The 26,157-nt window shown below is 34.9% G+C and overlaps 3 protein-coding genes across 3 annotated transcripts; all 3 read right to left on the bottom strand.

Annotated features, from left to right (window-relative positions):
- Nucleotides 1–79: 79 nt before the first annotated feature.
- On the bottom strand, nucleotides 80–1,403 carry LOC117781449 (receptor-binding cancer antigen expressed on SiSo cells). The gene is made up of 3 exons (XM_034618214.1): nucleotides 1,016–1,403; nucleotides 560–688; nucleotides 80–488 (listed from the first exon to the last, which is right to left on the bottom strand). Exons 1-3 carry the CDS (start codon nucleotides 1,313–1,315, stop codon nucleotides 306–308), a joined length of 612 nt encoding a protein of 203 aa, XP_034474105.1. The 5' UTR covers nucleotides 1,316–1,403; the 3' UTR covers nucleotides 80–305.
- Nucleotides 1,404–1,919: 516 nt separating this feature from the next.
- LOC117781430 lies at nucleotides 1,920–5,492 on the bottom strand. Its single transcript, XM_034618189.1, has 5 exons — nucleotides 5,341–5,492; nucleotides 3,787–4,863; nucleotides 2,501–2,645; nucleotides 2,318–2,438; nucleotides 1,920–2,228 (listed from the first exon to the last, which is right to left on the bottom strand). The coding sequence occupies exons 1-5, from the start codon at nucleotides 5,437–5,439 to the stop codon at nucleotides 1,976–1,978; spliced, it is 1,695 nt and encodes a 564-aa protein (XP_034474080.1). The 5' UTR covers nucleotides 5,440–5,492; the 3' UTR covers nucleotides 1,920–1,975.
- Nucleotides 5,493–6,961: 1,469 nt separating this feature from the next.
- Nucleotides 6,962–26,143, bottom strand: LOC117781397. Its single transcript, XM_034618152.1, has 4 exons — nucleotides 25,324–26,143; nucleotides 9,485–10,925; nucleotides 8,787–8,978; nucleotides 6,962–8,717 (listed from the first exon to the last, which is right to left on the bottom strand). Exons 1-4 carry the CDS (start codon nucleotides 25,402–25,404, stop codon nucleotides 8,500–8,502), a joined length of 1,932 nt encoding a protein of 643 aa, XP_034474043.1. The 5' UTR covers nucleotides 25,405–26,143; the 3' UTR covers nucleotides 6,962–8,499.
- Between the last annotated feature and the right edge of the window lie 14 nt (nucleotides 26,144–26,157).

The raw sequence follows: 26,157 nt of genomic DNA, 5'->3' as shown, positions 1-26,157 counted from the left end.
ACCGCAGAGCGTCAGGAAACAACGTGTTGCCAAGACTGGAGGAAGTGCGAGTGAAAGGCAATGATTTGATTCTCTTGGCTGACGTTTCTTATTGTTTTGTTTTGTTTTTTATTGAGGCCAATCCATGTTGAACAAACTCAAGATGTTGGCTGATGGACTGGCGGGGGGAGAGTGCGGGGACGGGGTCATTAAACTAAGGCCAATTGTCAACTAGAATTGTTTTAGCAGATTTTTAAAAAAGAACATTTTGGAATGATGAAACGAAGGAACATCATTTGGATAATTATTATCATTATCATTAATAACTACGCCATTCTCTGCACATCGCTTATCCGTTGCGCCCCAATGCTCGGCTGTGGCGCCTTCAATGGCACCTGTCGCTGATGACGCATCTCGCGGCGCTTCTCCCGTATTATCTGCTTGGTCTGTGAGGTGTCCAGCTCCTCCCAGCCGCCGGCATTGTCATCTACCCAGTCCTCGAGATCAGCCTGCAGGGGCAACCCACAAAATGTTAGTACCACAGATCACAGGAGTCGACTTTTCTATTTTATCCACTTACATTTGCACTAATGGGAACCATGTCATTGGCCTTCAGTCTTGAAAAGTCAGCTGGTGCTGCTGTCGACGTCGACGCCGCCGCATCTTCCAGAAAATACTTCAATTGCGGCTTGATAACAGGCGTCAGTTCCTGCAGAGGTAGAGGTAACAGATTTAAGCAAAGTAAGAACGCTACAAGTCGAGTGTGCTCGACTGCAAGATACCCTATACTTGGCTGTCAGCACTTAAATAAAAATTTTATACAAGATTATAGGTGTCTCTAGCTCTATGTGTTCATACAGACGGATATGGCTATATCGACTCGACTTTTGTTGCTCTTGAAGAATATATGTGTATACTTTATGTATACCAAATACCCCTTTCCCTGAAACAAACTGAATAGCACCTTTAAACTTTTTAAGAACAGGGTGTAAAAATAAACCCTTGTTGTCCAGAGCAGCTCCACAAACACACTTACGCTAAAGAAGTCTGGTTCGGGTTCCTCTTTTGGCGGCGTTGGTGGCTGTGCCATTCGCTGTCGATATTGTTCAATGTGTTCCTCGACGGTGCGCGGACTGTCATCCCAGGAGTTCCAATCGCGCTCTTTGCTGTTCGCCGCCGCATTTGTTTTTGTGGCAATGTCGCCTCCAATCATCACCGCTTGCAGCTGATCGTTGCCGGCGTGGCTGAGCTTGCGGCGACGCGAGAAACAGCAGAGGGCACGCCGGCACAGCGTTATGATGCCCAGCAGCAGCATTTTTATTTGTTGCAATACCATTTAATTGAGTTCTCTGGGGGGAATGGGGTCCAGCAAAAGTAGCAAAAAGGGGCACAAATGAAACAAGCAAAACAAATATGATGTGTACTACTAGTGTGACCATATCACATCGATGTCATCAGCTGTTTGGCAGCAGCCATACAAAAGCTAAGCACTATGGCACATCATGACACCAACATCTTTTATTAAATGCGTATTTGTTGCCAATGCACTTCCATTTAAACTCTCATAAAAAATAAAATTGTATTGATTTTATAATTTTTATAATTTCTTATATTATTTAGTATTTTTTTTATTTTACCAGCAGACGATAGTAAAAGTATCGAAGCTCGTCGTATCGATATTTTCCTTGATATCAATATCGATACAAATCACTTTTTCCTACATTAATGCATTCATCGCCTATTTCTATCGGTTGACTTAATTTGAAGCATCTTTTCAAAATTAAAATTATATAATTAAGGGACTGTTACTTATATTTTAGCTTGCCTAATATCTATTAAATTTAATTACTTAAGTTACGCTATTTAATGCGATATTTTTCGCCAAGCGACTGCCATCTCTAGTGCGGGAGAGTATTCAATATTCAAAAAATCAAACCAACTATCGAAGGAAAGAACTTCTTTTATTTTCAATTTTCGTATGATACAAAGTGTTGCTTCAATGGGCCATTGTACCATTGACATTGCACTGCTCACCGACATTATTGCGTTCAAGTTTGCTGCGCCGACGGAATTTGACGATCAGAACTTCAATTATCCAAGGCACGGCGCACAGGGCCATAAATACATTTAATATGTGAAATACCAATATATAATCCTTTGTACGGTCACGAATATAACCAACGATGGGACCTATTAAAAACATTCCGTTACCCTGTGTGAACATAAACAAGCCATAACCGCTCGCGAATCTGCAACAAAAAGGATATGCAAACAAAAATGCAACCGTGTAGCAATTAAAGTTTTCTCATCAATATTTTTTTTTTTATCGATTTCATACCGTTCTTTTGGCAAATAATCGGCCAGCACTAAAGGCAGCGGCACATGAATCCAAGTGCGCAAAAAGCCAAGAACCGCCGTAATGCAAGCCATACCCACGAAGTCTGTGATGCCATCGAAAGCTGCGATAAAACAAAATACACTTAATTTCTCAACGCTTATTTAAACACTTCTCACATCCTACCAAATCTGGCAATGACCGTAAATAGTGCACCACCCAAATAGATATATCGCGCCGGAACTTGAATAAATATTGCAGTAATTGCCAAAAATATTCGTGATAACAAATCGGCTGTGGCTCCAATGGCAATTATTTTTGCGGCGTCAACCTAAAAACGGAAAAGTAAATTTATTAAATTGTTTTTATTTACATAAAAACAAAAAAAAAGTGAAAAAGTTCTACGAAATTCTTAAAATTCTGGAGAAAAAAAGAACATGCTTACATATACATACAAGTATATTTGGCAACGTCGACGGTTCTTTTTCGGACATTTACGCAAGCGCAACAGCGTGCGCATGCGTGCGAGTGAGACAGCTCTGGTGCACATGGCAAGGCACAAAGTTTAAAGATGGCTGACAAAAGAAAAAATATCAGCGTAGCCATCTTTAACCTCATGGCGTGAGATGAATCTTTTATCGTTGTTTCTTATGTGGTTTAATAATATTAATGCTATTACCAAAAACTCAAGTAAATACTAATATGAATTTATTTATTTTACTTCTGACCAAAATTTATATATTTTGTCTAATTTATAAACTAATCAAAGTTTACAGAAACCATTGATGCCATCTTACTTACATAAGTCAAATTGTCCCCTTTTGTTGGGCTTTATTATTTTTATTATTTTCCAGCTGGATAAACTTTTATTGAGCTGCTTCGATTAAGCATTCAGGGATGCACAGAACCCCGAACCAACCGAAAACCAACTAAACCTTTAAGTTTTTGAAAGACACAGTTGTGGGGCTGGCGACCTTTCAACTATGATAAGGTTTGGTTTGGTTAGCTATCATTTTTGAGAGACTTTCAGTTGGTTTTCGGCTTGTTTCACTTCTGTGGCACCCCTTATTATGTATATTTCCTAGGGCTGATCATCATCAATTCTAACAGTTATCTATGTTACCAGTATTACACTTAAAGAACACTTATTAATTTCAGTATGATTGAGCTTAAGTTGGCACGTTCTGCTAAGGAATTAAAAAACCATGCAAACAGTTAAGTTTATATAGCTAACTCGACTTAATCCCGACCATTTTAAGTAGATTTTGGTAAAGATTAGATAAAAAACAATAAAGAAATAAAAAGGTGTACTTTCAAAAATAGCAGCACACTCCTTCACTTATTATTTGATTAATCGTATAGATTATATTATTATATATTATATATATAAAAGAGTATACTATTATTATTATTATTATTATATTTTTTTGTTATATGTATATACATATAATTTTATAATTTATTTAACTTACCTTGGTGTAACCGAGTTCAAAAAGATAAATGGGCTGCATGGTGAAGAAAGTGATGTCCGAGTAGAGGGCAAAGGTTATGCCGAGCACAATGTTGACATAGACGGGTTGTTTGAGTAGCGTCAGATCTAGGAAATCAACAATGGTGGCACAAAGACTCTTTCTGGCTGGCGCAACTGCAGCCACATCACTGGAAATTTGCCCGTTAGACGTGGCGGGTGGACCACTAGCAACCGATTGTCGTCTTGATGCCTGGAGACTGTGCATCATTTGTGGCGAGGCATCGGTTACCACCACGGGCCCAGTCCAATTGCCCAGGCTTGTAATGCTCGAGGAGAGACTGGTGAGGTTTTTGAGTGTCTGCTCCTCGGCGTGGGAAACGCGTCGCGAGCTGAACCGCGATACGGACAGCGAATTAGTGATATGATCACTACCTGGCATAGGTATAAATTCCGGCTCTGGTATTGGCTTTAATGGCGTCTCCGGCTGCACGTTCACAATGACAGTCGGTCGATGTGTTGTTGACTGCAATTGCACTTCCTCCTCGTCCAGAGGTACTTTCTTCATATGCCACTCCACGGGCTGCATGAGGAGCATGCCCAGCACGGCATGGGCGTTGATTCCAGTGAGTATTAAGAGGCAACCACGAAACCCGTACCATTCCATTAATTTCTGCATGGCTATAGGATAAACCATCGATCCGAGGCCAATCAATGTCTGGGCAAATCCCATCCACATTACTCGATTCTGCACAAAATAATTGTTAAACGTTGTATAGCAGGTGGGCAGACATAAGCCAAATCCAATGCCTTGCACCAGGCTGAACGAGAAGATCAGATGCAGCGTTGACTTGGCAAACATTTGCAACGCCGTGCCCAGAAAATAGAGAATGCCGCCCGTCAAGCCAATGGATCGCAAGCCAAATTTTCGAAAGAGAGAACCGGAAAATAAACCCGCGAAGCTCATGGCACAAAAGAACGTGCTCGTTATAATGGCAATCGCACTTGTCTCCGCTCCAATGCTCTTCAGGAAGTCCCCAAAGACCAGGCCAAAAGATGGCAGCGCCGACAACCCGCTGATCTGTAAGTTATATACAAATTTACAAAATGCTGTAGGGTACTATTATTGTCCTACAAAAAGTGATTAGTATAAAAAACTATCTTGTAATGATTTTACAGATATTTTATACATTCTGACCCAATCAGATGAAAATCGGTTTATTATCTCATTAGATACCGGAGCGATCGGATTGAAATTAAGACTTAGATTTGGAAAAAATACAATTTTTTTAAGGTTTACAATTTTATCCTTTTGCGATTTAGCACACTGAAATTGTTCATTCTTGAAATATCTCTTTTAAACTTGTTGTTAACTTGCTGTTAAACTTTAGACATTTCCAACATATTCAATTAAAATTCAATTACTATATACAGATTTCATAGAAAGGATCGGTCTAAAATCAAGATTTATTACAAACGATTGTGTCTTGAGATATCTTAAATAAACTGACAGGTGGATTAATTAATCAAAACTTTGTTAATAACTTTTTTATCTTACAAAGGGAAATGCCATGCCGATGCAGACGAGAATGCCAAAGCCGCCATCCGGGGGAACCAGTCGATAGGATTTCGGTTTCTCTGCTCCTGTTGCCGTCATCTTAGCAGCTCGAATGTAAGACGGTAAGTGATTAGACTCGTTCTGCGTATTCCATCACATTACGGCTGGCAAACGACAATAACAACAGCAACAACAACAACAACATCATTGTCTCATCATGTCATCAGTATCTTCTCGCTGACAGTAGCAATTAGTTTTATTATGATCCCCACATCTAAGCCCTAAAAGATAAGATTATGCAAACAGGCCCTGATGATGTGTACCAGTTAGGATGGTATTGCTGCTGCTATGGCTGCTGCTTCCGTGCCACGCCCCATTTCAACTGTATTTTTTGTTTTTGTGCAATTACAAACAGTAGCTGGAAAAATCAACTATCGTTTTCGTATCAGTTTTACAGGGGCAACTGTTGCTCTGATAACATAACATCCCACCTCTTAAAATCCCCGTGAGATTTATTGGTCTCTCCCTGCCAACACCCTCGAGATGTCCATCTAATTTATAGATATATAAATTTATTCTTCACGCATCACAAACATTTATGAGTACATCTATTTGCACTTCTCGCCAATTTTTATTGTTACACGGAGCGGAGATCGTCTAAATACTCAACAATTAGTTGAGAGCATCATCATTGTGTTACAGAAAGAGATAGTGATTGCTCAATCTTATGATGTTCACACGTACATTCCTATTTCCTCGGAAATACTCGGTATCAGAGCTCTTTTATCTTCTTTTGTTTTGTTTTTTATACCCTATAATTGTGCAAGCAGGTGAAAGGTGGGTATTGCACCGCTTTTTACCATTAGATACGTCCACCGATATCTTTCTGCCTTTATCAGCATTATATTATCTTTGCATACACTGGTCTAGTCTGAAATCTTGATGTTTTATGTTATATGGTTTCTTATATTACTTGCTTTCATTTTTGATATACTATCTTCACATTTCTTTTATAATAAAAAGAAAGAGCTACCTTAAGGTTGATAAACATTGACTGCTTTTAGTCGACAATGAGATATCCTGTCTTTAGCACATGTTACGTATCGTTGAAATATAAACTTGAGATTCGCCGTACAAAGAGAAAGATTTTTCATTCATTTTCTTCCCTTAGGGCACACTTTTTCAAATATTTTAAAACAAAATTATGCATTTATTTTAATTTTCATATCACTTTATTTCAATTTGATACAATACCATATATTTATATATGTGTACTACATATACAAATGTGTATAAGGCTACAATATCGTCAATGTATATCGTCAAGATAACATTGTTATCTAAATATATATGTATAGTAAATTATATAATATAATAACTACACAGAGTTGTATATATATAGTTTATACGTATTAAAAAAAATCAGGTCTACACACAATCTTCATTCTTAATCAATTCTTAAGTACATACCGTAGGGTATGTGTATTTATAAGGATGTTTCAACTTAAGCTAGTTCTAACCGTGTTTGTGTACAGTAGTCACCCTGCAAGTGATGCATATATAAGGTAATAGTTTTCTTTTATTTTGTTTATCGTTTTGCTCACTTTTGGTATACCCTGTGTTTTTTTGTTGTTCTTAGTTCATTTGGTCATGGCATTGCGTTTAACAAACACTATTGCTTTCCATTTTCCGTTTTCATTTATCTTACAATAAGGCAATTGCAATAGCGATTTGGGAATTCAAAAAAGTAGTTCGTATGTCGTAAGACTCTCTTGAGAATCAAATTCAGGTATAAAAATTCGTATACGACATGTTGACAAAACAAACTTATGTGTTCCCTGTTATAAGTAGTAAGTTTCTGGCATATTATTGGCTTTAACTCTCTCTCTGATCTCCATGATATTGTTGCTGGTGGGTTTGTTTTACCTATCGCTTTCCCTTTCACTCGTTCTCTTTCTCTTGAGAGAGTTGCATATATGTATTGGCATTTCTTTTTGTAATTCTCTGACTACACCTTTCGGGGGTGTCCGTCATAGATCTGTCCTAACACTTTATTCAGATCACTTAACTTGGCTTTTATCTATAAAGAGTACATATGTATGTATATAATTTAGTATATCATTTAGAGTAAGTGTGTATGTATGTAAATAGGTGTGTCAAATCGGGTCATGTGATATATCAGTATCTCAATTCCAATTTCAGTTACATATTGCCTTTTTTATTATTTAGTTGGTCAGTTTAGTTTAGTTTTAAGTTAGTATATTGTGGGTTGTTGTCGTTGTTTTAAAAGGTACATTTAATCAATTTTAAAGCCAGTTTAATTGTTGCTGGTTTAATGTAATTTCTTAGATGAGTTTGTTTTTTCGTTGTTTATATTATTTTTGTATTTATTATGTTCTAGTTGATAACTTAATAACTATCTTTGAACTATCACATACAAGTTCATTTAATAAACAAAATGGAGAGAAAGTTTTAAACAAAAAAAAAAAATATAATAATAATAATAATGATAAAGACGATTAACTAATAATTATCAATGATATTAAGAATTAAACGAACTTCGTTGTTGTTTGTTTCGTTTTGTGGAAAAACTGGCAAATTTCTTCTTTTTGTTCGTCTTCTTATTCTGCTATTTTTTTTCTAAGTAAACAAACAAACAAAAAACGTATCTAAGCTCAGTTAAACAGAGGGAAATTACATAAGGTATACATAGGCAAACGCTAAAGTATGTGAGTGGTATTCAGTATAGTATATTTTAAAGACAAATTTCTTTTGCTTTGATTTTATCTATTGAACAGAAATTGACTTAACTCTTCTCAATGTTTTTTAGCTTACATTGTGAATATCCTTGTTTTAAATTATCTCGAACATTTCTTGAATAACTATGAATATCGGAAAAGATTTCAGCTCAGGTCTAGTTTTATAAGTGTGAATACCCGAATAGTCGTCTCTGATTGAATTTTCAAACTGTTTTTCACAATTTTATGAAAAGTTTTTCTTTTTCGTATGAATACCCCTCATGTGTAGCGTTGCAAAGTAGCTAATTAAGTATTAAGTTAATGAGTTGCGTGTTTTTTTTTTCTCTCTTGATACAGATTATATGTATATTGATTTATGTGTATGCATCTTCTGACAATCCTCTCTTGATCTTTGGCCATATTACAGCTTCACATCCTCGGGAGCTGCTGTCCCTGTTGTTGTTCCTGCAGCTGTCTCATTTGTTGCTGTGGGTAACTGTGCTGCATCGGCAGTGCGACGACGCGACTGGATAAACTCCACGAGATACTCAATGCCCCAGGCAAAGGCACAAATCATAATGCAAACACTTTGCGTGTGTATGCAAATGGGATAACTATCGGTAACATCACGAATGAGACCTGAAGCATACAGAAAGAAAGGAATTACAAATCGGAAAAGCGAAAAAGAGCTAGTGTTGGATTACTTACCAATTAATGGTCCAAAGCATATCACAAAGAGCGCCTTGCCAACGAGATGCCAGCCAAAGGCCGATGGCAGCTTCTCCAGGGAACAATACTCGGAGACGGTGAGTGTAAAGTTGCTCAAGGCGGAGCCGCGAAAGAAACCGCAGATAGACAGCCAAACCATCAGTTGTGTCCATTCCGTTTGCTCAGCCATAACTGAAAGAGATCAAATATTGAATCATTAATATATGTAACAGAATCAGGCATCCCCGACCCAGCGACTATAAGAGCTAGATGCATCACATTTTTAAACTACATCGAACAAGAAACAAACCGATTACGATTATCACTGGCAGCATCATAGCTAAGGTGTTCTCTTAAATATATAACATTAATTTCACAGCGATCGGTTAATAGTTTTAACAAATTCGAAAAATCAATTTTTAGTAGCAAAACAAATTTTGTTTCTTTAGATATCTCAACGAATTTCATAAATTGTCTATCTCTTACTACAAACATCCTAAACATATTTGGCTATTTTTTTTCCCACCCACTTTGACTTTCGCCAGCTCGATGTTTTTAGCAATATTTTTATTTTTGTAATATTTACTTGATTGCCTTTCATTCGTTTTATGCAATACAATCCAATCTCAATGTTGAGCACACTCAACTGAATTGTTCTTATGGCTTATATGTACATATGTTCAATCTATTGTACTTACTGGAACGCGTGAGTGCCACAAAGATGATGGAGACGAGAAAGATGGTGCGTTTTTTAATTGTGGTTCTATCAAAGAGAGGCGGAAGGACAATTCTAGCGGCAATATCCGTAATCGCTGTTATCGATAGACAATAGGCGACATCGGACTTGGAGTATCCAAGATTGGCAAAGAAGAAGGGCGTCACCATTTTGAAGTTCATCTCGGCGACATAGAAAATGGAGAGGCCAAAGAGCAGATTAAGGAACATCTTGTCCTTCAGCATGGCAATGTCGAGAAGATCGGCAAAGCGACGCCAAAAGCCGAGCTTTTTGGCATTCTTTTTGGCCTCCTCATCCGCCAGCTCCGTTTGTTTCTCCAACTCCGTGGGCTTCATTTTGATGAAACTATCCCGATGTCCGCCAAGAATGCTGCCCGTTGCGGTGCCAACGCGTCGCAATTCACGATCATTTTGCTCGAACTCATCGTCGCCGGTATTCAAATGAACTTGGAGTATGGAGCCGGTGAAGTCCATATACGATAGATTCGATGTAACCGATGCCTTGCGACAACGCAACTGCGTGGTATTCACCTCCGCCTGGGATGGATAACCGCCGCTGCCGCTGCCCACGTCCGCGGATTGCACTCCGGCCAGGGACATGATGCGGGGAAAGGTCGGACGCTTGGTGAGACCCAACCTGGAACCATTCATCGTATTCATGGCCATCTCGGAGTAGTTTTTGCGCATCGAATGTGGATTGTGGGGATTGTGCTTGTTGAAGAGCAATGTGTTGAGCTCAGGCAGTGCGTCCTCCTCGTTGCCATCCTCCTTGATGACCTTAAACTCGGGAGCAGCTGAACCACCACCGCCTGACATCGATGTCAACTGAGGCTGCGGTGTTGGTAGAGCCGATATGCACATCAGTTCCTCGTCGTCAAACTCCTCCTTCATATGCCACTTGATGGGTTGCAGGAGCACCGAGCCAACGGTCGCATTCAACGCAACGCCAGCCAGCAAAAGCACAGCACCCCGAAAGCCATAACCCTCGAGGAGAATCCGCACAAGCTGCGGCATTATCAGCATACCCATCGCAGTGCCCGCCATGGATAATCCGACCGCCTGGCCACGTTTATGCTTGAAGTAATGATTCAATGCCACAAATGCTGCCGATGTCGATAAGCCCACTCCAATGCCATTGATCACACTGTAGGTGCTCAGAATGTGGGCCATTGTGGTTGCCGGCGATGTCAGTGCCAGTCCCAACCCACAAAGCAATGATCCGGCTATGGCCACTTTCCGATACGAGAACTCTTTCAGTAACGGACCCACAAACAATCCCGAGAAGTTCATGCACACATCCATCGTGCTGATAATGATAGCAGCCCCAGTTGTGCCCACATCGAGTTCTTTCAGCGTGTCTCCAAAAAGCAGACCAAATGATGGTTCTATGGAACGCGTCGCCAGCTGGAAATGAAATAGATAAAGAAACGGTTAACAGGTAAGTTATTGGTTATTAGAATTCTAATTTTCAAAATACAAAACATTTAAATTAAGGATTGTAATTTGTTTTATTTGTTTTTATAAAAAAAGTTAGAAATTCTAACTAAATTTCAATTTTTATAATAACAATTAAAAATATAAATTTAATCTTTATCAGGATAATTAATTTTGCAATTTTCTCAATCATTCGAATAATTTTTTATACCCACGGTTTCGATATAAAAAATTAATGAAAAGTAAAAATTCGAGGTTTTCCCCAGATCTGGAGGGAAACATTTTGTGACGAAATTAGTTTAATTTAAATACTGAATTTAAAGACCTAACCTTGTTAAAATGGCATTCCGCTTAAAATCGGTTCAGTTTTGACAAAGATATTAAAGTTTAAAGTTGGTCAGACATTTGACATAGCAATATTAATAGTAAAGGTTAAGTAGGTTAATCAAACATGTGTTGCTATAATTTATGCTTGTAACTGGTGTACTAATTTAAAAGGATAACCTTGTAGCACTGGAAAGTAACAAACAAGTAAATAAATTAATAAATCTAAAAATGAATCTTTGCTAATTCAATGTTGAATTCCATTTTAGATATAATTCAAAAGCAATTCAAGGAAACTGATTAAACTTTGGAATGGTATAAAATGAAACCTCTTCACTTTTCCGACGATCCTTAAATTAAGCTTTTTCGATGATCGAGCTTTATTATCAATAGACTTATGGCCTGTAAGTGATGCTAAATTAACATTTACTTTATTTACAAACGAATGATACAGAATGATGCAGAATAAAATATAATAAAATTTTTCGCGATCCTAAATGTATATTTCATAAAGAAATTAAAATTTTTACCGGACTGAATTTAGTTATGTGAATGTTTGTTGTGTAAATAATCAATTATTCATTATTGAGTTCGACTTTGAATGTGTAGTCTTTTTGATCATATGAGTTCCAATAGTTGGTCACTAACAGTTTTAAGATCGGTTGAAAAATTGATCAAGAATACTTTTTTTTGAATCCAACCATGTTCGTTTGTTGTGTAGACCAACTAAGTAACTAATAGGTCATCCTGCTACTTGATGGGACATAATTTATGGTCTTAGCCCGTTTATTTATTTTTTGGTCGTATTTTATTAGTCAATTTGTTGAAGCTAATCGGGTTTTCGGAAAGCGCGTGATTTATCATCCAAACAACAAAACACATGTCAAACAAATCATAATCAGTAAAATGAGGATTGAAAATGGGACTCGGTGGAAGTTAAAGCATCAACGTCATCATTTTTGTACACATTATCATCTGTCGATAAGGTTGACTAAGTGGACAGACTTTGCTTGCTATCTATATAAAGTATATTAATATATATATATTGAATGTAAGTCAGTATCAATGAGATATATAAATGCACTTGAAGTTGTGCGACATTCGTGTTGCGAGACACCCTCTAATCCCTCTTCAGTGAATGGCCTCCATTGTACGAGTATCATGCCACAGCCTGATGATTTCTTTTGTTCCAAATAAATAAACAAATAAACTGTGCTACCTCTTTTGCAGAGGCCTTCCATTGAGCGACATAGCAACAATTTAGACGCCAGTCCGTCTGCCGTTGGGAATTAGGGAATTTGGAGGTAAATATTCATTTGTATTCAATAGTTGTTATAAGTTAGTTTTTTTCGTATTCAAGTCTAAGTCCATAGCATAGTAAACTAAATTAACTAAATTTGAATTAACTTCACTCTTTTGGTTTACTAAACAATATAATATATATATATATACTTTACTTTGTGATTCTTTGAAGAGGATAAAATTAGGTATTTATAACTTATTTACATAGTTGAATCTGTTCGACTATTAAAAACCCATTTCTTAGATAAAATGTATAAGCAATAGATTCTTGTATAATTTACTGCTAAGACAATTAAATTAAATCTGTGAAAAAGGCCTTGAGATTGATCGAACATAAATTTACAATATAAAGTTCAACAATTTTAAATCTAGTGCAAATTTTCAAAAATTTATTAATTTCCAAATTGGTCAACTAAAAAACAATTGGAGTTGCAGGTTTTTATCCAATTGGACAATTATTCTGCTTCTTTGTTAAACTGATCTTTGAACAATGTAATAAAAATAAAGTAAATTTTTTATTGCAACTGGGATTTTAGGGAAGTATTTATTGTATTTCACTTATAAAATGTTTAATTTTATGGCTATTGTTGCTTGTCATTTATAACCTTAAGCGAGTACTCGAATATTGTTTCTCTAGCCGATATTGCTGTTATTGCTGTTGTTGCAATTGTTGTTAATGATGATTCGTGAAGTGCTTTATTTGTGCTTTTGCAACGATTATTATTGATTGTGCTGTTATTGATTTTTGTATTCGCGTGTATCGCTTTTCATTTCACTTAGTTCCTCGGTCCTCCCTGTTAGCCGTGTGCCGGTGTCCGTCCAAAGTTAGTTCTACATGTTTATGGACGCTTCATTCAAAACGTTAATTGCTTGATAATTGAATTATCAGCAATCATAATTGAAACTAGAAATGGGGTAAACAGAAAATATCAACACGCGCTCGCTTAATGATTGTACAAACTCTCCCAAAAATAGCAACAATACTTTAACTAGCTAGCTAGTTGGTTGCCTAGCCAATAGTTAAGGCGGATTGACATTGCTTGTGTGTTGAGTGTTGAGTGGGCGAGGGGAGTCTCTATAATTGCCTGCACTTTGATTTCAATGTCAACGCACAAGCAATTTTCTGTCATTTTCACACCCTGCTCTTTCTTATCGGATGCGATTCGTTTGTTTCGATTATGGAATACATACTCGTAATACTTTCCCACTATCGTATGATCTGTCATAGCAATATCTTATCTCAAGGGTCTATATATCAATAGGGCTCCCAATTGTCATCGCTTTGTTACGTATTATATCAGATAATTCGAATTGTAATTCATCATTTGATTTCCAATTGTAGTAGTTATTTCTAACTTATAGTTCCGATTTTCATTATTCCATAATCTCTCTCCCATTTAACAAATCATGTACCGTCAGTAAGTCAAGCTCGAATATCCTGTATGATACTGTATGATACATATCTCAACCCTTAACTTATGATCTCACTGGTCAAAATTATTGCAAAAGCTTTTCCATAAATTGATCATCCTCATATTAAATCATTCGGTCCTTTTAAAGATATATCGGAACAATTTTTAAATAAAACCACTTTTCTGTTTTGAAGAAATTTTGGCATATATTAAGATATTGAGATTCTTTTTGCAAATTGGTCACATTGCAAATTGAACAAAATAATTTTTTAATATAAAATTTGTTGCCAGTGTTTGTTAAAGAAAATATGTAAATCATCCCCTTTATTTCATATTTTAAAATTTAATTGATTATTATCGATCTACAATATGATATTCCAAATAATTTCGTCATTTTATTTATTTAGATTTCTATGCGATGACTATTACCATATCGTAATCCCAATTTTACATCGAATCTAATGTTTTTTGTTCGTATGATCACATAACACATATCCTAATCTTACGTGTATTTCTACACATTGAAATGGTTTCTTCGGACTTTGTTTAGTCAAGTAATAGGCTCTACGAAAAGCACATTTGTTTAGTCAAGGAAAGAGTCTATAACACTTTCCTATTGTTTGCCCATTTTCTGCCTATTGTAATATGTAAATAAACCTGATTTTTTTTATTGTGTCGAATAGATATTTTATTTTTTTCTCTCTATTTTCTTTACTTTTATTTATTCGTGTTTTTGTTTGTTATTAGCTTTGCTATTTTCGACGGTTTTAGCGAAAAACAGCAAAAGGCAAACAATAACAACAGAAACATGAAAAACAAACTCGATAATCAGCAGGCTGGAGGTGTCATAGGTGGGGGTACTCACTTCGTAACCGAATCGGACTCGTAACCATCGACAAATGCTCTAAATCAGCTTTTGATTTATATTTATTATTTTGCCTGTGTTTGCGCTGCTGATTTACTTGACTAACCGAAGTCGGATAGAGGAAGGGGTTGGTGTTGGGTGAGAGGGGATTGGGGGAGGGGGGCGAAGATTGAGGTATTGCACTTTCTGTGTGAATTTTGCACAAGCTGGAACGTTTTTATGATTTGTAAACATTTGTGCAATATTTTCCAATCTAATTTACAAGTATTCGCTGTGTGTTCAGTGTGTTGCGTGAAATTAACGTGACATTCGCATGGTTCCGACAACTGGTAGTCAAAATCGAAAATCTATATATACAATATATAGACGAATTCGACATTTCATGCATGTACATATATATGCATATATAGACACTATTACTTAACGGTTATTCGGGTGTATCGAGACAGGCACGTTGCCTCATTGCCCATTGGCTATTGGCCATTGCCCAGTTGCCAATTTGTTTGGCCCATTTTAAACACAAATTTATGGCTAAGCTTACACACTCGTAGTTTGTTGCTTTTTATCGTTTTGTTGTCACATTTGTAAAACACGCAGCACTTTCAGTTATTCGCACTCTTATACCCTATACTCCAAAAGTTTTGAATGTACTATAGAATACATAATTGAAATTAAGAGTCACTAATCTGTGCATATTGTAATTCGATAAGGTTTGTTTTTTATTACTGGATAATATTAGGTTTTGTCACAAGTTATTAGTTATTTTTTGCATTTTGAAACCCAAGGAATATTTATTTTTTACGTTCAGTATACATTTTATTTACAAAAATCTGTCTTTATGTAAGCTATCGATTACTAATCGATAATACATTTACATTGCAGATGAAATATATTCAAAAATGTACCAGAGAAATTCAATTTGATTGAGAATTAAGTTAAAATTATTCGTTTATTTAAATTTGAACTCACAAATTCTTTGCAATAGCGTGAATAATGCGTGATCGTGACTGAATGTTTTCATTCGATCCCGTGTTATCGACTCCGTGGGGTCAGTGTAGTGTAATGGGTATTTTACAATGATGGAAGTAAGAATGAATGAAGGGAGAAGTAGGTAAAAGAAGCGCAAACACGAGCACGCTTCGTGATCGGGGATCTAAGAAATATTTTTTAAACCGTTATCGGGGTATGTTTCTATTTTGTTTCCAATTATTAACTTGTGTCTTGTCTAAGTGTATCTGCCTAAGATATGGGTATTAGTATTTTCCCCAGACAGCTTTAGGCTTTGACATACATATTTCTGTCGATATGTTAACCACTTGCTTTGTTATCAACATTTGGAGTTTGATGACGTCGTTGCGTTGTTGTGACTGATGATGACGTTTTTAGGCCTCACCGACACCCTTCGATAGTGGATTCTAGACTGTCGCCTGTGAAGAGGTTTAGGCGCTATTGTGGTATCATCATTATCATCATCATTATCATCTTCGTTGTTGTTGAGTGGTGTGACTGTAAATTAAGCATGGTAGTCCTTGTTGTCGTCATTCTTTTAACGTCATCGTCCTCATTGTGGTTGTTGTCTATTGATTTCCCATTAACTTTTGCGTGTCACTTTTTTTCAACTTTTTTTCTTTATTTTTATTTTTGTCAGATACTGTCCAGTAAAGCCTGTCAGTCCCTCTGTCCTTCAAAACGTAAAGCTTGATTTGCTGTCGTATCATCACTTAAAACTATGGCACAAAAGCAGCCCGATAAGAATGTTGAAGAAAAGGAACGGCAAGTTTTTAGTTCATTTCGTTGAAGTGTTTGGTTCGAACCTTACCATCAGGACATAAAATGACTATTATTAAAATGCTTCGCAGTTATTTATACACATTTAGCAATCCAATGAAATCAAATATTTTGAGGTCTGCATAACTTCAAATTAAATTTTTAATGTTAGCTTTAACTGTAAATGCAGTTGAAATGTCTAAATATAATTGATGATCTTATACTCTGCGATAATATTGAGTATATTGAGTATTTCTAATAACGCTTGTGGAATAACGCTTTATTTACAAGTTAAGAAGAAGAATATTAGTCGTGAGGAAAGAAAAGAAAAACAGATTTACTATATGGTCGTATACAATGCATAACACTGCGCTTCAGGAAACTAATAAAAAAAAGTTCCTTAACAAGGTCAACAATTTTATGACCATTTTTATATAAATTAAGGATATTTCCTTTTTGTAAGAATTGTTGTTGATTCTAAGAAATTGGTTTTTCCATTAAAATTTTCGGTTCAACGGCATTTTGTTTTTGTTGTTATTGTTGTGCAGTATTTGGATGTTTCGACTACAGACTGGAGACCTAAAGTCTCGACTTATTCATAATTAAAAGCAAATTTACACATTGTATTTTTACGAGTTTGTTCAATATACTTGAGCGACCCCCGAGATATCTCTCATTATTATTATTATTATTAATTTGTTGTTGTTTTTTTTTTTATTTTTTATTCATTTGCGTTAATTGAAAAATGCGTTTTGTTTAATGAGGGAGCTTGGAGAATAAAACATAAGAGAAAACAAAAAATACAATATAATTAGAGACTTTGCGGTTCATTGCGGCTGTCTCTAAAGATCGATGGTAAATAAATTTGAATTGAATTTGTTGTGGCAATTGGAAGCAATTAACTGTGAAGTACATTTCACTATATTCGTGACTGTGAATGTGACTGCGAAAATGTGACTTGTGACTGGGGTTGGCGTCTGTGCTGTTGTCAAACATTTCAATTAAAATGTCGACTCTCGGGCGACGACAGTTGACCATAAAAACAAAAAAAAAATGCAACTGAACTCGACTCAAACTGAACGGGTGATCAGCAGGGAGACAGTCAAGGGGAGAGAGAGAGAAGAATGGTAAGAGGGGAGAATGAAGGCAGTGTGTGTGCTCTCACTTGAGCTCCGCATGATCGCAATCATGTGATTTATCCACACATACATACACATGTACTACATATAAATATATATATATATATACACACATATACACTTGTTTGGGTGTGTTCATATGTAGTTGTAAGCGATCGTCAGCCGATCAGTTTGGACTGTAAACTAGTTTTGGGGCGCAGCAGGAAACACAACGCACACAATAACAACAACAACAACATTTGCAACAAAGTCACGTGATCAACAGCATCAGCTGCCCCGCTATTGTTATGTCTGTAGTTGTTGTTGTTTTTGTTGTTATTATGAGCATAAAAAAAACCTGATTGGCAACAACAGCAAATGTTGTCGTTGTTGTCGTTGTTGTCGTCACTTGTGTGCATTGACTATTGACATTGATTGAAACTCATTGCAGTTGGCAACAACTTGCAACGTGTTGGCCACTGTTAAAATCCCAAGTGAGAGTGAGAGCGGGATTGAGCGAAAGATAGACAGAGAGACAGACAGAAAGAGAGAGAGAGAGAGGTATTATAAATTTACTCTGCACGTGCTGGCATTTGGCCAGCTGTTTTTTTACTGCTCAGCTGTTAGCCAAGTTAGCAAAGCGAACGAACTGTGTAATGAACGTCTGTCTGGCGCGTGAGTTTGGCATTAGATTAAAAATACGATATGCGAAATACAAATAGGGCTAACACACGCATTTATAATGTCGGTTAGCTGTGGATCCTTTTGAGCCATTATTGATCTTCTTGGTTGTATTAAAATTAACAACATTTTGGTATCTCTCTTTTGTCTGCAGAGCGATTTTAGCATTCACTTGTGAATGCGATCATTTCATCAATGTTTGTTTAATTCAAAGCCAGCTGCGGATTGTTTGCCTACGCTTATAATATACCCTGTAAATTAAGACAAAGCTGTATTTTGACTAATAACATATGTTCGGTAAGTTTCAGATAAATTGCCTGAGTGACACGTTCTTAGTTTCGTATTGAATTACAAAGAAAAAATACTGAAAAAATTAAAATACGGAGTATCTGCTAATCGTTTATTCCTCTAGCAAACTCAAAGCTTAATTGTATTTTTATATTTATGCTAAAAGTTGGAACCTGTCGGCATATATAATCAATTGAATTGGTTCTCAAATAAAATAAATGTGATAAATCTTTAAGCCGACCCATCAAGTGCCTTCTGGGATCGATCAAATATGTCTAGACTTTCGCACCTATTAACGCTTTAATAAATCTTTTTAAGTTCTCAAATCGCAGACAAAACACTTGAGTTGTTTATCTTATTAATTTAAGGGGAAAACTTGAAATTAAAATCTGAATTAAAATTATATTTAAATAGCTTTATATTTAAATAGCTTTATTTTAAAATCAAATCGGATTTTTAAGTGTATTCCAAGATGTGTACTATTTTAATAATAATATCAAATTGATAAACTTAACCTAAATAATATAAATTCTTTTGTATTTAGGATAATTTACACAAATTTTAGAATCACAACATAAAAATGCAAATTGCAATCTATTATTTGATTTTGTCTCATTTGCAGTAAATTAAGCCGAAACGATATGAGCTTCAACTATGCGTATAATTACGTGAGTCAACGGATTGATGGAATTTGATCGAGGATAAGTGTATAAATTAGAGTGGGTCAATTTGTATGGAGTGAAAAATTGCACTAAGCGGTTATGAAAATTGTATCTACGATGAATTCTAAGAAGAAACCATGCGTCTAAAATCAATATCGAGTTCCACTCTTTACGGAGAAGAATTTATCGTCGATAACGATTTTCATAACCGCTTTGTATACTTATTATGTTTTGGAAATATATATGTTAACTCTTTTTCAATGTTTGTGGATTACCTGTTCGGCATATCTATAGTGCGTTATTTTTATACCTATAGAATGTTGAACATGTTATTTACAAGCGTTGCTAGATCAGCGAATTTTTATGCTTGGTTTATGTCAGGTATAAAAAAATTAATTGGTATTTCTGCAAAATTTATAACTTAATCAGATATACATACTGCTTATTGTGAGAAATGGAAGTAAATATCAGATGAAAGTTATTATTGCTAATAACTTAAAATACCATATATGTTTAGCATGAATTGTGTTTGGTTTTTTTTTTTCGATTTAAGCGAATTGCCATTGCCAGCAAATTGTTTTTACTATTCTCTGTGACTTCATCGAGAGCAATGTGTTGTCTATCGAATAGGAGGGAGGAACGAATAGAGGGTGGTAGAGTGGCGGGGACTTCTGCTCTGGCAAAGTCTATAAATAATATGACAACTATTCATTAAGATGTGCGCTTAATTGCCGGTTCGCTTGATTGTTTGTTTTGGCTACAACTATGGATTTAATTTCCCGACACTCATTTACTTTTGGTTATCATCATCTATATAGCTGGCCATAGAACCACGCGACGGTTTTGGGAGCGTTGTCAGCATGCCAAGGTGTTAATCGACCCATTGTCGCCGATAAGAGCAATAAAAATATATACATATACGTATTTTAGACTTGAAAGACATTCAAAATCAAAACTGAAACCGAAACGAAACCCAAAATTAAAAATTTAAAGCAATACCAAATCAATGACGCTTTGATGTTGCTTTGATATTCGCGCAGTGGTTTAAGTATTACGGAAGAGAGGGGGCGAAATGGGAAACATGAAACAAATTATCAACAGGCTATTATATATTATATGTTTATTTAGTTTACAGTGAAGTAACAAAATGTTGATAAAACATATAAAATAACAAAGCTGATTCTTTATGTACTGAAAAGTATTGTGAGTAGTCATCGGTTCCTTTTATGCATTTCAGAATAATCCAGAAAGTCCACCAAAGTTTTCAGCTGGTTTGAAAAATGCAAATTAACAGATGCTTATTTTAACAAGGAAAGCAAAAAACAGATTAATTTGAATGTGACTTTTTTTTATTATTACAAGAATTAAAAATTGAATTTTTAGTGTTTAAAATAGACACTTGCTTTTTAAAATTAAATCTAATCAAACAATGCTTGACATTAATTTTATCCCTTTTTATACCAAATAATTATAAGTTAGTAAATTGGCTTAAAATATATTCGCTGTTAAAGATAATTTGGATCTTGATGATATTTTGCACAAAATGTATTTTTTGTTTTCGCTTAATTTAAATACAACATTTGTAAACAAGACTTGATTTTATTGACTCTGAACCCATAGAGAAATGCAAATAGGCAGCCGGACAATCACATCGATATAATTTGTAGGTAAATAGCCAAGATATGAAAATGTCTGGAGCGGGGGCAGCGGTAAATGAAGGCAGTCGGCGACAAAAGTCGGGCAAAGTCCGAATAAAAAGCGCAGAAATTCTTCTATTAAGTTTTTCAATTTGTTTTACAAACAATACAGTACAATTTTCCCCTTCGTAATTCCCCCCCTCAATTCAATTCGATACATGTTGATATATCTTTTAGTCCAATCAGTCGCATATGTTCTTTGAATAAATTAAAATATTACAATGCTTATATATAAAGCTTTGTGCTGACTGATTGACTGACTAAGTGATTGGCAATAGCCGCACAGAGTTAAAAAAAAAAGTTTTGCTGTAATATTTATTATTTCCCAGTGATACAAGTACTGGCTTATATATAAGGGCACTTATCGCAATTGGGAAATGATTTTTTGGTACTTTATTTGATCAGCGTCGAACATAATCAAAGCTATACAAGAAAAGCTCGATAGTTTTTATAAATTAACCTCCAATGTTAGTTTTCGTTTAGCAGAAATAAAAATTACGGTCAAACTTCATATAAGAAAAACTGCAGGAAATTATTATTTTTTTTTTTTATATGAAGTTTTACAGGAATTTCCTGGCCTGCTGGAGTCAAGTCTTAACAATTGATGTTTATTTATTTTCAAGTTCTTCCCTTTTTGGTGCTCTTTTATAACAGATTTGTAGGAGTGATATAACAACTGTTCCATCGAGAATTAACGGGACCCGCTTTGTTCCGGCTGATTGCAGCAATTATTTGATGAGCTCACAACACACATTTGTCGATGTTCTTTCTACATATATTTATATATTATTTGTGCACAGAGTATAATATCTGATATACTATATGCCATATAGTTCATATAAATATATTCACTCTCTTTTATTTCGCATGCAAAATAATGCAATTCGCATTTTAATTTGCGCACTGGCCAAAACCGAACCAATCCAAATCTATTTCCAAATGTAAAAGCAACTAAAATTGATTCAAATTTTCAGTAGCTTATCGGGTTTATCTCAATATTCTTTTTATACATCCCTGGCATAACTGCTGCTAATGCCCTTACTACCGGTATGCTAATATATTTAGAACACTCAACATTAAAATTCATGAACGTTATGATCTGTTTCCACAGCTTTATATAGTACTACTTCTTTATTAGATTCATAAACAATAAAGTATAAATATTCTCTATTATCTTGGCTTCTAAATCTCTGTCTGTGCAAATATTAAAGCAAATATTTAGGAATCTATTTGTTTATCTCTTGGGCCAGAGTTAGCACCATAGACAAATTCACGAGGTTAAACAAAAAACATTGCGATAAGATCTACAATTAATATACAAATTGGATTCTACTTAACACATTCTCGTATTTATGGTATCTCCTTTTATTACTATAAACTGATTGTGCATGTTTCTTGTACAAATATCAGTGGGGTTGGAAGTTTCTAGGGTTTTTAATTTGATAGCCTTTACAAAGTGAAGAGCACTCGAAATACAATATTCTTATTGGATATCAATTGGAATTATCAAGGATTTTCTCATTCAATATTGATTGATTGATTGGATTTTGTTATGTATAGTACTATTATAGATTTTGGATTTTGTTATCATTATGATTGTGCAATTGTATACGATTTTTAATAGGTGATTTGCTAATTTGCCTCGTAAATGATTTAAAAGCGATTAAACAAGTGTTGCAAACGATAACGAAAAGCAGTGTGATTAGGGAACACTGTTCTTGGTCATATAATCGACTGATCGACTGACTGACTGACTAACTGACTAACTGATTTGCTTTATCACAAAACGACAAACCCAACACAATACAATTCTTTATAATGATGTCTGTGATGATAGTGTTATTGTTAATGTTTTGGGTTCTCTGTTTTGTGTTACGCCCATAAAAATGCATACTATTGATACGTGTTATTTGTTATAAGTTTTCTATTTTGTTTGAAATTTAAACGGGGGTAAATTTTGACATCAATTAAGTTTTACGAGTGTTTTAAATTTTATTTTGCGCATTAAAATGTCAAAGAATGCTTGAGATTTAAACGTGTGTGCGTATGTGTCTATAGAGTCATGAAACCAATCATTGAACCATCATAAAAATAAAAATATGAATTTCTTATCAATGGGACTTGTTACCAGGCAATTATGTATGTACGGGTACGAGAACTCATACCGCTTACAAATAGTTCCATAAATACTTGAAACTAATTGTAGAATATTAATTCTTCCGGTTTAACCTTGCAACTTGATGACTTGAACAAACTTCAGTTCAACTTGATGGAATTTAAAGAAAATAATAATAACAATTATTATAAAAAAAAACATTCTAATTTAATTGTTTTTACATTTTTCAATATACTATATCTAATATCCACATTTAATACAATATAACAAACTCTGCTGGCTGTTAATATCGACAGCAAGTGGAACAGTTATTGATATTGATCTTGAATCTGAACTGGCTTGTAATCGGACTTGTCAGGTGTCAAGGTCACAATTTACTCGCTTGTTTCTTATTTCAGGGGAAGCGGCAGTCACTAAATACACTCGTCAGCGGGATTTCATTGTTTTTTTCCTCTTTTATGTTACATTTTGTTTCATCAATTTGTTTTGTTCTTTTTTTTTTTTTGCTCAATGTCGGACAGAATTGCTTGCATTTCGTTGCTTTGCTTAAATGTGTCAGGTACCATCGGGTTTTACACACATTTATATTGTTATATAAGAAGGAATGTTGTAACCGAGACTATTCGACGTGGAGATATCCTGTGCTCAGATCATAATAACTTTTAAGTTTGCACAATCCTTAAGAAATTTGCAGCTGGAAGATATTGAAAGATATACGCAATTATATTTTTACAGGACTATATTTGAGGATATAAGAGTATGTATGTACATCGTACAAGCATCCACTTGATATTTATAGTTTTTGGCGTTTAACCGATAGAAAATACAGTCTGATATGGCTTGATTGATCAAGTAGAAATACATTTTAGGGTATTATGGGGTCAACTTGATAATAACAGGGTATATTGAACATGTTTATAAACAAAAACCAAAAATGAATATTATTTGTTTATTTTCGATCATTTACTTATGTAGTTATCTATTTGGTTAGTACGTTGACTTCGGGTATTACAATCAGATAATATAGATCACTCATTGGAACCGCCCCCACAAACCCGAAACGAATATGCTACGAATTCCTAATGAGGTACATAATTTGAATGAATGTGCTTGTGTTGCAAATATCAATTCACACTTCATTCACAGCGCATTTGATCAAGATCGATCAGTTTTCAATAATAGTGAAAAATTGGTGAGTATCCAACAGCTATCGATATACGAGTATATATTGCCAGATATCACTTGAAATATCATCTGATTAGCTTAATATTATAATATAAGCTAGTCATTTGGTATTTCATGTATATCTGACAAAAGTTCCTATATAACAAATGTACGAGTATATTACCAATAATATAGCTATAACAGTGTTTAAATGCGATTATTTAGCGGTTTTACTCATAGTGGAATAACTATTTTTCCATGTACAAAAGTTATATTTTCTGAACCGATGTATGTAGAATATTTATTCTTCATTCGTGTAGTATGTATATTAAACCTATAGAATGTCCAATAAGTATTAAGCACACGTTGCCAGATCAGAAAAATACTCTTACTCGAATTCAAAAATTGGTGTTGAAAGATTTGTTCAACATGACGTTATTATTTACTATAAATTTTTCAAAACTCAAATAAGAATACAGTCGAACTTAAGAGTTTGGATACATATTAGATGAAATAAATAACCCTTTTAGATTAATGTAATGAGAATGTAGATTGAAAATGTCTAAATTGACGATCTTAAGATAAACAATTTGTATATTGAAGCTTTATAGACTGAAGATCATTATATTTGTTCAGACTGTATAGAAATGGAGCTGTTTACATTATGTTGTTGGCATTAGTTTTATTAACTTTTGTATTAGATGTCTATATAGATAAGGGAACAAATAGAATGACAATAGACCCTTCTTATATCGTCATAGTACACTAAATCTTATCGTAAGCAAGTTAACGACTAACGCCATATAATGGACGACTTTGCAAGCAAAACCGACCTATCCCAACTGAACTATACAATAAAACCAGTTTTTAAGTACGACTATAGTTTTTAGAGTATTATTAATAGTTTTTAATGATTTTTTTTTTGCAAACTTACATATGTTTGTATGTATCGAAAGGAATATGTGTACTTACATTAACCAAACTGACGCCAAAGCAGGCGACCCAACCCCATCCGCCATCGGGTGCTACTTTTCTTGGTTGTTTCGTAGTCATTGTTCTGTTGTTGTACTTAGTTGGTTGACTGATTCCTTGTTGTTGTTTTTTTTTTTTGTTCTTTTCGCTGCTTCTGCTTTTGCTTTGGTGTCAAATGTGCATATATAGCGACGTCTCTATATAATGCATATATACCATCTGTCCGCGTATATATTTATGAGTGCGTGAATGTGTGTGTGTGGGGAAATGTCTGTCTGTCTCTGGTATTATGGATATTTATCACTCTGTTGCCGCTGCTGCTGCTTCTTCTTCGCGTTGTTTTTGTGCGCCTTTTCTTATTTTTGTGTTTTCGAGTTTTGTTTTGATTTTTAAACGTTGCGTTGTTCTCGTTTTCTTCTCTCCCTTTCCCTCCGTTGCGATTTGGTTTGAAGAATTTTATGGAGCGCGATATATAATTATTTTTTTTGTGTTTATGTTTTTTGTAAATATTTTTGTCACACACGAAAAAAATTGGAAAAAAAAGAAAACGAACAGGAAAAAGTACAAAAAATTTACGACGCTTTGCAAATGTGTCTGATGTTATAGTTTGTTTTGTTTTTTTTTTTTTTTTTTTGTCAAAGTGCGTTGTTTTGGTTTTCTAAGTTGATGCCAAGGTTTTTGTTGCTTTTGTAGTTGTTAATTTTATTTATATTTATTTACTTTGTTGTTTTGTTATGCTAATGAATGTTCTTTTCTTATTTCTCTTCTTTTACTTTAGTTCATTTATTATTTTTGTTCTTTATTGCTATTGTTTCTTTTCCTTCCGCTTTGTTG

Source organism: Drosophila innubila, chromosome X (genome assembly GCF_004354385.1).
Source record: "Drosophila innubila isolate TH190305 chromosome X, UK_Dinn_1.0, whole genome shotgun sequence".
NCBI lineage: Eukaryota > Metazoa > Arthropoda > Insecta > Diptera > Drosophilidae > Drosophila > Drosophila innubila.
This window is presented reverse-complemented; position numbering and strand designations above follow the sequence as displayed.

Excerpts from the sequence above, each read along its gene's own strand:
- LOC117781449 (XM_034618214.1), bottom strand. The coding sequence starts at position 1,315 with ATGGTATTGCAACAAATAAAAATGCTGCTGCTGGGCATCATAACGCTG. Across the intron at positions 689-1,015 it reads CCGAACCAGACTTCTTTAGC|GAACTGACGCCTGTTATCAA; the intron begins GTAAGTGTGTTT and ends CTACCTCTGCAG. Across the intron at positions 489-559 it reads TGGTTCCCATTAGTGCAAAT|GCTGATCTCGAGGACTGGGT; the intron begins GTAAGTGGATAA and ends TTGCCCCTGCAG.
- LOC117781430 (XM_034618189.1), bottom strand. The coding sequence starts at position 5,439 with ATGACGGCAACAGGAGCAGAGAAACCGAAATCCTATCGACTGGTTCCC. Across the intron at positions 2,646-3,786 it reads TTGAACTCGGTTACACCAAG|GTTGACGCCGCAAAAATAAT; the intron begins GTAAGTTAAATA and ends TTCCGTTTTTAG. Across the intron at positions 2,229-2,317 it reads GATTATTTGCCAAAAGAACG|ATTCGCGAGCGGTTATGGCT; the intron begins GTATGAAATCGA and ends TTTTTGTTGCAG.
- LOC117781397 (XM_034618152.1), bottom strand. The coding sequence starts at position 25,404 with ATGACTACGAAACAACCAAGAAAAGTAGCACCCGATGGCGGATGGGGT. Across the intron at positions 10,926-25,323 it reads TTGGCGTCAGTTTGGTTAAT|CTGGCGACGCGTTCCATAGA; the intron begins GTAAGTACACAT and ends TTTCATTTCCAG. Across the intron at positions 8,718-8,786 it reads ATGCTTTGGACCATTAATTG|GTCTCATTCGTGATGTTACC; the intron begins GTAAGTAATCCA and ends TGTATGCTTCAG.